Source organism: Orcinus orca, chromosome 10 (assembly GCF_937001465.1).
Source record: "Orcinus orca chromosome 10, mOrcOrc1.1, whole genome shotgun sequence".
NCBI classification, from domain to species: domain Eukaryota; kingdom Metazoa; phylum Chordata; class Mammalia; order Artiodactyla; family Delphinidae; genus Orcinus; species Orcinus orca.
Window position 1 is genome coordinate 75042891 of NC_064568.1, and position 17416 is coordinate 75060306.

Genomic DNA, 17416 nt, shown 5'->3' on the forward strand with positions numbered 1-17416 from the left:
TGTTCAGCAGGATGCCTCCTGCTGATTTCAGGAGAATGAGACAAATCCTGTGGAGTGAAGCTGAATCTAAGGGACACCCTGGAGCCAGGCTGACCTGAACCTGAAGTAGATTGATCTTAGCTGACTTCTAGACCCATGAGTGATAAGAATGTATGCTTGTTGTAGCTCACTGAGTTTGGGGGAAGTTTGTTATGGAGCATTATTGTGGCAATAGCTGACTCATACAAATACCAAAATGCAGAAGCAGAGCGAAAAAGCGTAAGTGAAGTAGGTGGCTGATGTATGAGTAAGGAAGGAAGTGGTGGTGGGATCTGAGGATAGAGCAAGTGGGGAAAGGCCTCCAAGAAGAAGAATGAGGTGGACGAGAGGAAAGGAATACTGCAGCTGCAGCTCCCTCAGACGGGTGGTGGGAAAGGAGCAGTGTGTGCACGTGCGCGCGCGCGCACACACACACACACACACACACACCCCCTATGCCTCTGGTGAGCACTGGGCCTTTCTGCTGTCTTTGTTCAGTGTTGCCAATGTCTGAGAGGTTTCCAGGGAGTATAAGTTTGATTCCTAACAGGGTCTAGATGTCCAGTTTTGGGGTCTACCTGGGCTTATGGTCACATTGTGTCAATGGAGCAATAAAAGAATCTAAAAAATATGACAATAGTGGATACAACAAAAAAGCAGACTCACAGATACAGAGAACAAACTAGTGGTTATCAGTGTGCGGGGGCAATATAGGGATGGGGAGTGAGAGGTACAAACTATTGGGTGTAAGATAGGCTACAAGGACATATTGTACAACACGGGCAATATAGCCAATATTTTGTAATAACTGTAAATGGAGTGTAACCTTTAAAAATTGTATAAAAAATAAAAATAAAACCAGCCAAAAAAAAAAAAAAGAATAAGAAAAAAATGAGTGCTCTAAGGACAGAACTCTGCTGAGTGTGTCTTGGCTCCATTAGCTGGGATGCTCCCTAACTCTAACCAGTTATTAACACAGGGAACCAGCCCTCCAAAACGCAGATGCCTGGTATGAGCTGGGTTCTGTAAGGTCTTATGACCTTGAGGAAGTTAATTAACTTCTCTGGGCTGAGATTCGGAGATAATGGAAAGAAGAATATTACCCATCCCACAGGACTGTCATGGGGGTAAGCGAGAGTGAAAATCTGACACAATGCCTGGCGCAGGGTAAGCCCTCCATAAATCAATACCAGTAACCGTGCTGCCATTTTGAAAGGAGAACGGATATCTGGTGTTGAGTAAGAAATGGACATGTCTTGTTTTCCTTGAGCCCAGATACTTAGTAAAGGTAGGAGTCCCACCAAATGGACTATGATACCTGACCAAGCCCTGGACTCTCCCTGGCAATCCTCTAAGCAGAAAGCAACCCTCCCACCTTTGGTTACCTTGGTCCTCATACCATGTCAGCCCATCTCCCAGCTTTTGTTTTCATTTTTTCTCTTTTTCTCGGGGAAGTCTGTTTATTCTTACGCTTGTAGGGAAAAAAAGCATGGAGGTGGACCTGAAGGGGAAGAGGGCAGAGCTGAGCAGGACACCCCATCTCACCACCAGCTTGGGCTGTGGCCGTACCATTTTCTAGTTGGCTTTTCCACCATGAGCTAGGTGACCTCTCTGTCACACCTAATGTTTTATAAAATGGATCACATGACCTTTATCACAACATCAGCTGGGGTATTTTTCCTCACACTGGTCTCTGAACACTAACTTTTTTTTTTTTTAAGATTTTTCTCTTCTAAATTCTTTTTAAAAAATATTTATTTACTTTATTTTCATCTTTATTTTGTTTTTGGCTGTGTTGGGTTTTAGTTGCGGCACGCGGTCTCTTTGTTGGCGCGCGCGGGCTTCTCTCTAGTTGTGGCGTGCAGGTTTTCTCTCTCTACTTGTGGCGCGTGGGCTCTGTAGTTTGCGGCACGTGGGCTCTCTCGTTGAGGTGTGCAAGCTCAGTAGTTGTGGTACACGGGATAGTTGCCCCGCAGCACGTGGGATCGTAGTTCCCCAACCAGGGATCGAACCTGCGTCCCCTGCCTTGGAAGGTGGATTCTTTACCACTGGACCACCAGGGAAGTCCCTCTGAACACTAACTCGAATTTATTTTCCGAGTTTACTGTGTACATTTGCTCCATTTCTGTCTTGCACCCTCCTTTTCCTGGGGAGAATTTCCTAGATTTGCCTGGCTTCCCTAACCCAGGCATTTTTACATTTTTCTTTGAGTTTGTGTGGCGGAGCCCATCCACCCCAGGAGGAAGTCTTCCCCATTTGCTTCCTAAAGCGGGTGCTTCAGAAGGCTCTTTGTCCCTGGTCCTGGTTCAACACCTGAGTGGGAGTGGGACATGAGGGGGTTTAGCAGCCCTCCTCACAGAGTGCAGGGTGAGCAGGGTAGGGGGGATGACCTGACCCCTTCCCAAAGGCCTCTGGCTCTAAAACAACTTGCAGAAGTGAAAATTGCATCTACTGTTTTCTCTCCTCACCCCTTCCCCAACAGAACAGCTCCTCTTGTTCAGCTCCTCTTGCATCAGATTTGAGCTGGTACTTCATAGTTAGAGAAATCAGTTATAGAAGGAAATGCTCTTAACAAAAGTGCATACTTACTGGCTTCTTAATGTGTGCATGTCATGCTAAACGCTTTATGTGTGTTTATTCATTAATCCTCTCAATAACCTTATAAGAGCACATACTAAGAATGCTCACAGGGCTTCCCTGGTGGCGCAGTGGTTGAGAGTCCGCTTGCCGAGGCAGGGGACGTGGGTTCGTGCCCCGAGCTGGGAAGATCCCACATGCCGCGGAGCGGCTGGGCCCGTGAGCCATGGCCTCTGAGCCTGCGCGTCCGGAGCCTGTGCTCCGCAACGGGAGAGGCCACAGCAGTGAGGGGCCTGCGTACTGCAAAAAAAAAAAAAAAAAGAATGCTCACAGTAGTGAGGGCCCTGCCTCTGAATCTAGAGACAGCTGGTTTAAACTCCATCTTTGCCAGTTACTAATGGGACTAGTACTTTACCCCTCTGACTCTGTTTTTCATCATCTGTAAAATGGGGATGATTCTTACAACACTTTACCATTTTAAGAGTTAAATGGGATAATGAATGTAAAGAGATTAGCACATCATAGGCGCTCAACTGGGGAAGGGACTGGGTTTTACTCACCTTTGAATCCCTGCCCTTAGCACAGTGCCTGGCACATAGGACGTGCTTGGTAACTGTTTCCTGACCTGAACTGGTGGTGCGGCCCTTTGAGCATTTGGGAGCTGGTGGTGGTAAACAGGTTCTGAGGCTCCCTCTCGTCCATCTTTGCCAGGCCCCCTCTGCCTACCACGGAAGGTTTTCAAAGACGATGGTGCATCAGTAATCCACTCAACACGCATTTCCCCAGCGCCCGCCTTGTAGGAGGCTTGTGATGCCTCCGCCTGAAGGCATCAGTAGAGAATCTCCCATCGCATTTTATTTCCCATGTCCTGGATTACACTGCCCTCTGGTGTGTGTTTATGGGACAGCATGTCAAATGAGGGTTTGTGGTGACTCTTCACTTTGGGGAAGAGAGGCTCCCATACTTGAGCTGTTTGCAGTGCAGCTGGGGGGGGGGAGAGGTGATGTTTAAGACCCCCCCCCCGCCACAATTTAGGTTGAAACTCTTGAGGTTTACCAGACACAAGAGGCTTTTTACCGGTGTCCCTGACTGCCGGCTATCAAACAGTGCCATCCTTCTAGGCTCAAAGTTTCTCGCCGCTGTTCCACTAAGACCCGAAAGGAACAGGAGTAGAGTTTATTTGATATCACTCCCCCTCTGCTGCCTGGTTTCCTCTAATCCCCGGACACCTAGTTCTTACAGCTGCCTCACCCTGTGCTCTAAAGGGTCTGGAATCGCAGCAGGCCAAGCAAGAACGAGAACGTCCGGACCCTCCCGATTCGGTGCCTGCAACACCCGCGGGGGTCCACCGGCTTCCACCTGCCTCACTCTGCTGTCCCTTCTCAGAGCTGAGCCCCCAGTTAGTAAACAAGAAGGGGGATCCGCAGGGCAGAGGGGTCGGTGGGGCTAAGGTCCAGCTCACCTTGCTCTCACCTCGCCATGGAACCTGCTAGAAGCGTTTGCCTTTTACGATTAGGTTGGATCCTGAAACTGCCGATATGCAACCACTTGTGACCTTCAAAAACAGCAATTTCAAAACAAAAACAAGAACAGAAAAACATCGTACTTAGACACGTAAACCCTACTTGTGCTGGTGGTGGCCGCGGAGTCCTAAGTTCTCAGACCCAGCTCACGGCACGGAAGGATCCCAGATTGCAGAGCAGCAAAGAGGGCCCTACAGCCCGAAAGAAGGTCGAGTTGATTTCGGGGGCCCGGTATCGGCCCCACTTCCTGCGTCAACCCTCTGTTCCCACGTGGGTCCCGCGGTGACCTCCACGCCGTGCTTGGTTTGGGAGGCGCAGCCAAAAGAGGAGACGCCAGTGGGAGACCCTGGAGAAGCCCGTCTTGCCGGATGGTGAGCGCCCTCCAGGCTGTACCAGCAGGCTTTTCCGGGAGCTTCAGGAGGTCTCGGGCTTCTGGACGCATCGAGCACCCCAAACCCTCACCTCTGCTGCCGAACCCGGGCAGTCCAGCTGCGCACGTGGGAGGCTTCCGGGGCTCCGCCGCCCGGAGAACCCCTTAGGTGACTCCCGTGCCCTGCCAGACCTCGACCAGGCGCAGGAAGCATCTAAAACTTGCCCAAGGGATGAATGCATAGTGGCCCGGGAGGCTTTAAATCTGCAGAGTAATGGAAGGTTTACGAGCCCGCAGTACGCAGGACACCTAGGATGAGAGAGAGTTTCGACTCTGCGATCTACCCGGCTGCCCCACGATCCCCGGACCAACAGGTCTTGATGTTTTGAAACCAGGTGATGCAGGTTAGAGGCCTGGTCTCTTTCTTTGCAGGAGGATGCAAATAGGAGAGGGCCTCAGCTCAGGCCATTTAAATCAACAATCCATCCACCCATTTATACATTCATTAAACAAATGGTTATTGAGTGTCTATATGTGCTAGGCACTGTGCTAGGTGCTTGGTATGTAGCAGGGAACAAAACAGACAAAAATCTCTGCCTTCTTGGCATTACAATTTTAATAACTATGCTGTTGCCCAGCTAACACTTCTAGTAGAAATGTTACCTCTTCTACCATGGGATAATTAAACAGATAAAATGTGGTTTTAAAAGACACTTTAATAAGAGGAAATCATCAGGATATAATGTGAAATTTTAAAAAGCATTCTAGAAAGTTGTATATGTAGTTAAATTCCACTTATGTTAACATATATGTTGGGAATTCCCTGGCGGTCCAGTAGGACTCTGAGCTTTCACTGCCCCAGCCCGGGTTCCAACCCAGGTCACAAGCCGCGCGTCGTAGCCAAAAACAAACGAACAAACAAAAAACCCCAACAAAAACAAAACCAAAAACAGAAACACTTATGTGCATAGAAAAAAGGACAGGGAGAAAATAACTCTTAAATATTAGTAGTGGTGTGGCAGGTTGTATTTTCTAAGATGGTTACAACAAGGTCCCCCACCCCCTAGGCTCTTCATACAATGTGACCTGGATTCTCCCAGTGAGAGGTGTAGTCAGAGTTCCCTCTCCTTACATCCATGGCTGTGGACGCTTCTGCCTGATTCTCCTGGGATGCTCCTATTTGGAACCCAGACGCCATGCTGTGAAGAAGTACATGGAAAAGCCATGCGTAGGTGATATGGCTAAAGCCCCAGCTGAGGTCCCAGTTTATGGTCAACACAAGTCACCAGACATATGAGTGAGGAAGGTCCAGCCACCTTCTGACTGCAACCACATGACCCCAAATGGAAATAGCCTAGCTTAGCCTAGCCAACCCCCAGAATCAGGAGATAATAATGATTGTTGTTGTTTAAAGCAATTTCGGGGCAATTTGTTATACAGAAATAGATATCCAGAAAAAAGTGTTTTATCTAGATTGTGGGATTATGCGTATTAACAATATTTTTTAATATTTTTCAAGATTTCTACAATGACCACTTTTGTGTAATAATCAGTAAAAAAATTTTTCTTATAGTCACTAAAAAGATTATTAAAAATAAAAACACAGTCTAATTTTTTTTTTTTTCACTTCACCAGGGGAGAAATTAGGCCAGAATTTGAATTGAGGGACTTAAACCAGACTTGGAGAAAAGCTTTGCCTGCACGATTGATTACATGCTGGTAAGTATTAGTAAGATAAGTTTAAATTGGTATGATGGAGAGAGTGGTAGATTTGGAATAAGAAAACTTGGAAATGAATCTCAGTTTTCTGGCTGACCTTGAGCAAGCCCTTGCTCAAATTCAGCTTTCTATTTTGAAAAATGCAGCTGGCTGCTTAAGGAAGATAACATCCACCAGGGAGCCTGGCCCAGAAAAGGCGCTCTGAAGTGGCAGGTGATCTTGTCTAATCCAAGCCAATTATAAGCGGGCATCTGCAAGCTCTGTGGAGGGCTTATCCTTCACTGCTACCAGGGGCTACAGTCCCGATAATGAAAATTGCCTGGAGAAGAACCACAACTCTTAAAAAGAAAAGAAAAAAAATCCAGAAACACCAAGCCGCTTTTCCAGCGGTCCTTGCCCACGACGCCCCACCAAGGCTGGAGACTCTAGTTCTAACCCCTTCGAATGACTCCATCACGTGCGGAGGCCCAAAGAGCCCCGGGATACAGAGGGAGGAGGACCGGGAAGCCCAGCCTGGCCGGAGGCGGCGGCCTCGCGTTGCTGGGCAGGTGTCCTGGCAACTCCAGAACGCGCCGCCGCTGGAGGAGCAGGTGGCGGCGACGTCCCTCTTGCGCTTGGCTCTTGGTTCCTCGGCCTGGCGTTCGACAGTTCGGCTGCCGGTTGGGGTTGGTGCGTTGATGTCGGCTGCATCCTCCTTGGAGGTCTCCGAGCGTAGAGCCAGGCCTCCCCTGGGAGAAGTGGTGGAAGGCCCATCTCGGTGGGCGGGGCGAGAGCCCAGGGGAGCTCGGCGGGCATCCAAACCGGGAAACGCCCAATCAGGGGGAAGGAGGGAAGCTCTTATTAAGAGGCCAACCCTGCCCGCCTGACTTTCAATGGCCCGTGGAGTTTCTGTTTGTTTTGACTGATGCCTTTCTTACAAAGGTCTTTTCGTTGTCTCCAGGTTGCTTTTAATATTTAAAACCGACACATGCATAGCTCCATCCATGGACACTGGAAACTGTCCACGGGGCTGTCAACTCCCCCCCATCTACACAGCGATCTGCAGCAGTGAGCTGGAGAAGGTTCAAGAGAAAGGAGACTCTGGCATGACCACAGGAGAGTGGAGATACAGTTGAGTTTAAGAAATCAGGAGGGCTGGGTGGGATTTTGTTGCCCTATCCAAGTACACTAGAGTGAGAAGGCATTTTTAAAAAATTAATTAATTTATTTTACTTATTGATTTTTGGCTGCGTTGGGTCTTCGTTGCTGCGTGGGCTCTCTCTAGTTGTGGTGAGCGGGGCCTCCTCTTCATTGCAGTGCGCGGGCTTCTCATTGCGGTGACTTCTCTTGATGCGGAGCACAGGCTCTAGGCCCGCGGGCTTCAGTAGTTGTGGCACACAGGCTTAGTTGCTCTGCGGCATGTGGGATCATTCCTGGACCAGGGCTTGAACCCATGTCCCCTGCATTGGCAGGTGGATTCTTAACCGCTGTGCCACCAGGGAAGCCCAAGAAGGCATTGTTAAAGTTTAAAAGGAGGCTAGTTTGGGAGCATGTAAAAAGAACTACTTGTATTAATACTGTCTGTATTAACCGAAGATCTGATAAGGCAGAGAGCAGCATCAGACCCAAGATCTGATAAGGCAGAGAGCGGCATCATAGCAGAGCTTTCATAAGTGACCTCCCCGGATCTCCTAACAGCCAAGAGGTATATTACAAAGAGTAATGGGGGCCAGAGGTTTGACCTGCCCAGTGCTTCAGTCAATAAACGATGAAACTGGGATTTGACATGAGTCTTACGGTCTACAAAGCCCAGGACCTTTCTTCTTCTTTTTTTTTTTCTTTGCTCATATACTAGATTTGTGGCATTGTGTATTGGATGGGACAACTCAGGTGGAAATTATGAACACTTTAATGAAAGGTTTAAATTAAATAATGGATGGCATGATTGGTTCTTAAGGCTGAGGAGGATGTTAGGGAGCGCATTTGCCTTCAGAGAACAGTGCCATGGAGCAGAGCAGCGACAGTCTCTCAGAAAACCTCTGAGTGAGTACATACAGGTGGGTGGCCTTCATGCTGCAAAAAGGGATTGTAGAATGCTCTGTATCTGTCCCATCAGATCTGAGCTTGGTCTCTGGTCTCCTGTGTTCCAGGTCTGTAATCTCTTAATTTGTAAGTGCTGGGAGAGGATGGAGGTATGATTTACTACCCACCTACAAGCGGGCGCCAGTAGAGCGGTAGGAGTTTGAGCCATTCATTGCCCAACGTGGCTAGTTCAGCAAGGAGAAAAAGGTTCTGGGATTCTAGCTTTAAGCTCCAGACCTTTCTGCAGTTTTCAGGTTGACCAGGGGGATAGAGGAGGGACCTGCTGTTTTAAGGGTGGGTGGAGGGGCTTCAGGTTTCTGAGTTAGGGGTACTGGAAGAGCACCAGCGTCTGAGATCTCCAGACCACATTAACCAAAGATCCATGGCTTCTTTTTCTGCCGCGTAGGTGTGTCTACTCAGGAGACCACATCTGAGCTCAGCTTCATGTGGAGCCCATGGGTTTCAGGAAGGAAAGGAGCTCCATGAACCAGCTGAGCATAACTGTGGGGATATATGCATTTTTCCAGCAGAGAGGGCCCACTGCTTTCATTAATTCTTGGGGGAGTCTGTGATCCAAAAAAGGGTTAAAAACCACCATGCTAGATCTTTAGTTTGTTTGTTGAGCAGATAAGCAGGGATGGGAAACTGAGTGTTTGGTTAAAGAGTACCCACATTAAGCTAACTTGGCTTGCTGTATTATTTTCTCCCCACCAGACAGTGCTATGGTGTAAATCTGCTGAGATGACAGTTGTGTGAAAGAGCCTTGGTTATGTAAGGTGTTATTCCTGCCTAAAGAAATGGAAATAATTATCGTGAATTCCACAGCTGTTACCGAAGAAACAGACTTTCTATCTTTTTTTAAAAAATTAATTAATTAAATTTTGGCTGTGTTTGGTCTTCCTTGCTGCGCGTGGGCTTTCTCTAGTTGCCATGAGCGGGGGCTACTCTTTGTTGCGATGTGCGGGCTTCTCATTGCAGTGGCTTCCCTTGTTGCGGAGCACGGGCTCTAGGCACGCGGGCTTCAGTAGATATGGCACACAGGCTTAGTTGCTCCACGGCATGTAGGATCTTCCCGGAGCGGGGCTCGAACCTGTGTCCCCTGCATTGGCAGGCGGATTCTTAACCACTGCACCACCAGGGAAGTCCCAGAAACAGACATTTTTCTAAACTTCTTTTTCTTTTCTGATTCCTTTCTAGTCATCAGAACCTTCTCTTGGTCCTTAAGGTTGGACCATCTTTTCATATTTCATAGAGTTTTAGCGACTTGTTAGGATTTTCTATCTTATGACTCACTGGATTTTAATTGCATTTGAGTAACAATTCTCAAGATGAATGGTGACCCTTTCGAGAAGGACGTTCCTTAGGTTACAGTGCCTCACCCCAGCCTACAGTGCTAGATAGAGAGGTGGGATACGCAATGGGAGCTGGGCACGACAGGTCATTGACTTGCTGAAAGTAACTCAATGTTACTCTACACAGTGGGAACATCAGTTTCAGAATGGGTGGGTTCAGACTTGCATTTCCAGTCCTCTTCTCCTACCTGAGGAGATGTGGAGGGGCAGCCTGAGGTCATGCTTAAGTGTCTCTAGGTCATGTTTGAGGCTGAATTACTACTAGGAAGACCCGGAAGTCAGCTGGCTCTGGAGAATGTGTCATTTGAGCAGAGCCACTGCTCTTCCTGCCCTGGCCGGTCAGACAAGTCTGCTCTTACAGCAACCATAGGCCACTTTCTAGAGTGTTGCCAGCATGAAACTTCTAAGCAAACAAAGAAATAGGCTACACTTGTAGATGTGATTTCAATGCATGCTACTCAAGGTCGCATAATACATTTACATTTTGCCCCTCAAATTAAAAAAACAAACCCCAAAATCTTGTGAGGGGCTCCCTCTGATACCATCCCTAGCAGCCAATCCCTGCTTTGATGAGCTCTCCTGTCCTCTAGTGGCCGATACAATATACAATATAAAATATTTCCGGGCTATGAAAAGGCAGCCCCTGTTAAAACCTCTGGGCAAATACTATCATAAGTAGATGCTATGATAAGTAACTCAGAACTGACATACAGGTCTCAACCTAGAAGACATCTCTGCCCTTGATCTTATTTTTTCTCTACATGTGTGGGTCCCTTCTGCATCCTTATACATACATTTCACACCTTTTTTCATAGATGTGTTTCTAGAAGTAGAACCTTGGATGAAAAGGGCACTTCTCATAGGCTTTGGAGGACATAAATGGCCAATTTGTTCTTCAGTGAGATGGAGATATTTTCAGCAGCAATGTACAAGAATGCCATTTCTCCAAGCTGTGCCAGCTGTGGGTATTTGCAAAGTGATAGTGAATAATAGTATCTCATTTTAAGTTCAGCTCTTTTACTAATGTAAGGATGAACTTTTTTTTCCAAACGTACATAGGCTATTTGGGTGTGTGTGTTTAATGAATTACCTAATAATGTCTTTTGCCCATTTTTTTCTCTTGGGTATTTATTTTCATCTTACAAATGTTAAAAAACTCATACTTTGTCATGATTATTAACTCTTTTTCTTATCGTGTATGTTATAAATTTCCTCCCAGTTTAGAGTTTGCTATGGAAGTTTTAAATGTATATGTATTTAATCTATGCATCTTTCTTTTATTTTGCCTGTATTTGATATCTTTCTTAGAAATAACTTCGCCACTCTGACATTATGTAAACATTCACTTATAATTTTTCAGGTATATCTTTTAATTTTTACATTCAAATTTATAATTCATTTGGAATTTATTTTGGGGTAAGAGAGATTTCATTTTATTTTCATGCCAAATGATTAATTAGTTGTTCCAGCAATCTTTTTTGAATGATCTATCCTTTCTTCACTGAGATAAGATGCCACTGTTACCACATAAAATTTTATTCTATCTACATTTGCTATTCTATTGATTTATCTGTCAGGGTGTGTGTCAGTAACATTAAACTACATTTTTTTTTTAATTATTTATTTATGACTGTGTTGGTTCTTCGTTTCTGTGCGAGGGCTTTCTCTAGTTGTGGCAAATGGGGGCCACTCTTCATCTCGGTGCGCAGGCCTCTCATTATCGCAGCCTCTCTTGTTATGGAGCACAGGCTCCAGACGCGCAGGCTCAGCAGCCATGGCTCATGGGCCCAGTCGCTCCGCGGCATGTGGGATCCTCCCAGACCAGGGCTCGAACCTGTGTCCCCTGCATTAGCAGGCAGACTCTCAACCACTGCGCCACCAGGGAAGCCCTAAACTACATTTTATAAATTATACTCCATTGCTCTGTAACCTTGAGCAAGTTATTTGATATTTCTCGTACTCAATTTCTTTATGGGTAAAGTTATTTCTATTTTATTTGTAATTATGGCTTCTCTTTCATTTCTTATACTGTTTACTTGTATTAAGATTTTTTTCTTGAACTTTATCTACATTATTAGTTTTTCCATGAAGCCATAATTCTGATAATCTTCTTTATTTCATTCATTTCTGCTTTTATTTTATGATTTCTTTCCTTATCATTTTGAGATGTTTGCCTTTTTTCCCCTTATTCCTTGAATTGAAAGCTTAGGTCATTAATTTTGGAATCTTTGTTTTTTAACACTATAACCTGTTACTTGTAAGATAGATATTTTTCACAGTTTGTGTCTCTGAAATTGGATTGGTCTTACCGGTGCTGTGGGCCCAGTAGCCCATGTAAAGTAACTGTCATAAACTTTGCTGGATGAGCACTGAATAATGCAGGCGTGAGGTCAATTTAGGTGGAAAATGTGACCTTTAGGGGTTGAGTTGAAAAGTGATTCAGTAATCAGACTTTTGAATGTAAGGTTTAAGAATGCCTTCACCAATTTATTTATTTATTTATTTTGTGGTACGCGGGCCTCTTACTGCCGTGGCCTCTCCCGCCGCGGAGCACAGGCTCCGGACGCACAGGCCCAGCGGCCATGGCTCACGGGCCCAGCCGCTCCGCGGCATGTGGGATCTTCCCGGACCGGGGCACGAACCCGCGTCCCCTGCATCGGCAGGCGGACTCTCAACCACTGCGCCACCAGGGAAGCCCCTTAACCAATTGATTTTGCTTATATTTTCCTTCTTTAAATATGCACACGAGTGATATGTGATTAAAATCTATATCTAAGTAAGTCTGAAATGGTGCTTCAATAGGTATTAAGTGGAAGTGCTAAGTGATAAAGCATGTGTCATAATTTAATTGGCAGCCTCTGTTCTTTGTGGTACATAGAATAGTAATATTATTACAGTGTCTTACATTCAGTAAAATACAGTTTATGCATTTAAGGTTCTAGGTTCTAATTACTGCTTTAGTTGAATCCCACAGTTTTGATATATTGTACATATGTCATTGATCATTAAGTACCTCATGAGTTCCGTTATGTTTTCTTCTATCATATGAAATACTTAGAGGTGTGGTTTGAGTTTCCAAGCTTATGGATGTTTTTTGGCTGTCTTTTTATTATGGATTTCTAATAGTATTGCATTGTGGTCAGAGAGTGTGGTCTGTGTTGTATTCGTTGACACCACATTTGTGGTTCCGTGTCCGGGGCTGCTGTGGACCTGTGCTCTCTCTTCACAGCTTTGCCCTCCACTGGGCTCCACTGCATCCCAGCTACTCACCCCTCAAGCAACCAGTTGGCCCTCATGTACCGAGGGCTGCTCTAGGCTCTGTGCCATGTTCCAGAGCAGCTCTTCCCACACTTGGCTGGCTCTGAGAATCACCTGAGGTGCTTCTTTTTATTTTTTAAAATATTTATTTGGTTGCACCGGGTCTTGGTTGGGCCACGCAGGCTCCTTAGTTGTGGCATGTGAACTCTTAGTTGCGGGACGCATGCGGGATCTAGTTCCCTGACCAGGGATTGAACCTGGACCCCCTGCATTGGGAGTGCAGAGTCTTATCCACTGTGCCACCAGGGAAGTCCCCTGAGGTGCTTCTTAAACATACTGATTCTCGGGTTGTCCCCTGTAGGTCTGGGTCAGAGCCCTGGAATCTGCATGTTGAACAAGTGCCTCAAGGTGATTTTCATGACTGGACACATATAGGGAGTCAGGAAGAGGGACAGGATGGAATGCAGGGCAGTGATGGAACTGGGCTTGAAGAGGAGGAAGTTCACTGCCAAGCATGAGCCTAAGAGGTAGAGGGAGACTTATTAAAAATGTGGGTTCCCAGGCTTCACCACACGAGATTCCAGTTTGATGGGTCTGTAATGGGATTTGGGAATCTGTATTTTTAAATTACTTATTATATTTTTTGTTATTTTGTTTTTGTTTTTATCTTCCTTCCCCCACCCGCGTCTTTTTTTTTGTTAACTCTGTATGCAACAGTCCTTACCCTGAGAAACCCCAGGATGGGGGTATTGTGAGGGGAGGAAGTAGCTCAGCTGGCCTTTAAACTTTGTAGAGTCATAGGCAAAGTCCTCTTAAGAGTAAAGGGTTTGGTGGTAGGGTTGGGACTTGACAAAGGTGGAAAAAATATGATTCGCTTGATAGATGAATTTGAGAGGGTGTTGATAGGAAACGAATAAAGAATTGGCTAAGGGTCAGTTCCTCTGACAGATGGTGGGAATTTGCCCAGGTGCCTGGCATATGCCACATACATGTGAATCATGATACTGTGTAGGTGGAACAGCAGTCAGTCTAAAAATGTACTCCAGACTCAGAGAAGTCCGACTCTTGTTTCTTAAAATTCTCCTATAACCGAGAGCTTACATTTTATCTGTGGAGCATCTGTGCTCTCTGAAGGTGTGCATAAAGAAGTGCAATATCCAGTCATCTGATTTTTTTTTAAGTGACTGGACAACGCACACACCTATATAAAATGATGAGAGAACAGATTGACTTTCGCATAGGAGTCATTGTACAGCAGAGTGAAGACGGTGGGTGTACTTCTCTATCTGACTGTCCTTGGGTTTCAGGACTTGTAATCGTGGGTGGTTGGGGAGTTATAATGCTTTGCCATTTATTCACTCAAACATTTATTGAGTATCTATTTGTGCCAAGCACTGCTCTGAGTGCTACTAAGATGAATAAGACACAGTCTGGTGGGGAAGATGTGATATAAAAGAATGATGACACTGCGGTGGGAGGGGAACCCGTAGAAGTTCTGAAGACAGTTCTTTGGATTGTGATCACCAGCTATACTCGCTAGTCTTTCTATGAATAAATCCTTTGGGGAATTTTCTTGAGATGCTCAATACAATGTACAGTGATATATAGCTCAATTCAGACCTTCTTTCTTCCACTTAGTTTAGTTAGAGTAGGTGAACTATGTGGCCGGGGGACAAGCAATCTAACACAGAAGTTAGCCTTTTTAGACTTTAGTGTTATAGGAGCTGTGATCCAACCTGGGCCAACATGTTTATTTTCTATGTGGTCTTGGTTGCTCAACATTCTGAGCCTCAGTTTTCTCATCTGTAAAATGGAAGGATAAGTAATACTTCTGTCTGTGCGTTGTTATGAGAATTAAATGAGATAATGTGTGAAGATGTTAACACAATCTCAAGTATACAGTAAATGCTCAAACTTTTTTTTTTTTGGCTACGCCATGCAGCCTGTGGGATCTTAGTTCCCTGACCAGGGATTGACCCTGGACCATGGTGGTAAAAGTGCTGAGTCCTAACCACTGGACTGCCAGGGAACTCCCACAAATGTTATTTTTTAAAAAGAAATTATTTATCATCTAGGAAACAAGATAAAGTGGGAGGTATTTTCATGAATGTAATCAAATGGTGATATCTATGTGTTGCAGGTACTAAACTCAATTATTTTCTGGAATCTAAGGGATGCTTTGCCAACATGATGTCCTCTGGCAGAAGTGTCAGCCCCTCATCTTCTATTGAAACAGGTCTAAGCATCAGTGGGCCTTTCAGCCCCGGCAGAGGGTCTGTTCACCCAGAGTAAGTAAGGGTCCAGGGAAGAGCTGTAAACGCTGGGGTCAATTCTGACCAGGGGGCCAACAGTCTGAGGGGTAGTGTGACATATTTGGCAAGAGCATGGATTCTGGAGCCAGACTGGGTTCAAATCTTACTCTGTCACTTGGCATCTGAGTGAATTTGGGCAAATTACTTCACCTCCCTGGTGAAGCTTTCTTATCTGCAAAATGGGGGTAATACTTCACAGTTGTGAGGATTAAATGAGGTAATACATACACTGTAAAGAGATTAGAAGACTCCCTGGCATACAATACAGGCTGTGCAAGTACTGGCTATTATGAAGGTGAAATTAAACTACATATTTTTTGGGAATACATACATACATACACAGGTGGTAAATCTTAAAGAAAATCAAAGAAATGATTACCATAACAGTCAGAGTCAGGACAGTGGTTACCTCTCTGGGAAAGGGACACACAGATGGTTTTTGGGGAGTGGGAGGAAAGGGCTGGCCATGCTTTATTTCTTCTCGTGGATGTTGGCCTTAAAATTATTTGTAAAACTGTATTTAGAAAAAAAGTATTCTGTACTTTGTTTATATTTCTTTTATGGTCAAATGTTTTGAAAACCTTTTTCTAACAATTTTTGTTATAAAGAAAGTAATTTAAGTTCGTTGTAGAAATTTTGAAAATATAAAAAACAGTATTAAAAATAACAGTCACAATAATCTTATCTCTTAGGGAATCAATGTTAACATTTTATTTTTTTATATGCATGAGAAAAAATTGATTTCTTTCTTATGCATAGAAATATGTATTTATTTTTCACAATTAATATCATATTATACTACTTTTTTGCAAAACCTGCTTTCTCCAACTCTGCATTTACTCACTCTTCCACAATCATCTGTTTATCTGTCCATGTCCTCTTCCCCTTGAGCCTAAGCTCCCGAGAGCAGGGACTGTTTGGATCCCCAGTGTCTAGAGCAATGCCTGCCACAAAATGTACTCAGCTAAATGTTTGTTGAGTAAAACAAAGTAGGTGGATATTTCTAAAGTTCTTTCGGAAAGTTTCCTTTATCCTTGCAATCTTTTCTACACAGTTTGTTTGGCAAACACAAATACATAAAAAATATTTAGAAGAGACATATTTCACCCCAGTGTCAAAATTATCATACGCTTTGAACTGGGAGGGGGACTCTGAGTTGTTGCATTTTTGCTCTATCTGCACACTTCAAAAGTTCAAAGTTATTAGTGTAGATATGTTTATTAAAAACTAGAGATCGAGGACTTCCCTGGTGGCGCAGTGGTTAAGAACCTGCCTGCATGGACTTATATATACTACCAAATGTAAAATAGATAGCTAGTGGAGAGCAGCCCCACATAGCACAGGGAGATCAGCTCGGGGCTTTGTGACCACCTAGAGGGGTGGGATAGGGAGGGTGGGAGGGAGACGCAAGAGGGAAGAGATATGGGGATATATGTATATGTATAACTGATTCACTTTGTTATACAGCAGAAACTAACACACCATTGTAAAGCAATTATACTCCAATAAAGATGTTAAAAAAAAAAGAATCCGCCTGCCAATGCAGGAGACACGGGTTCGAGTCCTGGTTCGGGAAGATCCCACATGCCGCGGAGCAGCTAAGCCCGTGTGCCACAACTACTGAGCCTGCGCTCTAGAGCCGGCAAGCTGCAACTACTGAGCCCATGCGCCACAACTACTGAAGCCGGTGTGCCTAGAGCCCGTGCTTCGCAACAAGAGAAGCTACCGCAATGAGAAGCCCGCGCACCGCAACGAAGAGTAGCCCCCGCTCGCCGCAACTAGAGAAAGCCCGTGCGCAGCAACGATGACCCAACGCAGCCAAAAATAAATTAAAAATAATAATGATAATAATAAAATAGATTTAAAAAAAAACAAAGTAGAGATCGAGCTATACAAGCCTTGTGAGTTATGGAACTCGGGTTCTTTATGACTTTTAGGCAACATAGTCTAGACTTAACCTGGAGATCCAGCTCTGCCTCTGCCTGGGGTGTGTTTTATCGTTAGCTGCCTTGAGGGCCCACTTCCCTTGCAAATGGAAATGATTCTTTTGGCCCCACCTATATCACAGGATGTTTGTAGGGAGCAAACAAGACTATCAGTATGAAGTTGGTTTGAAAGGATTCAAATATCAGGGTGATGTAATATTATGAAAAAAGATCCTATGACTTGATAACAGTTAACTACATCTGAAAGCATTGTCCAAGGCCATCTATCAAATGCAAGGCC

The 17416-nt window shown here is 45.0% G+C and overlaps 1 protein-coding gene across 2 annotated transcripts in view; it reads left to right on the forward strand.

Moving 5' to 3' along the window:
• Nucleotides 1-17416, forward strand: part of SPATS1 (spermatogenesis associated serine rich 1) — a 52954-nt gene that overhangs the window by 21569 nt on the left and 13969 nt on the right. For both annotated transcript variants that reach the window (XM_033423901.2, XM_033423902.2), the window contains exons 2-4: nucleotides 6124-6207; nucleotides 7148-7317; nucleotides 15019-15166. In XM_033423901.2, coding sequence (XP_033279792.1) covers nucleotides 6124-6207; nucleotides 7148-7317; nucleotides 15019-15166 — 402 coding nt within the window. The remainder of the gene's footprint in view (nucleotides 1-6123; nucleotides 6208-7147; nucleotides 7318-15018; nucleotides 15167-17416) is intronic.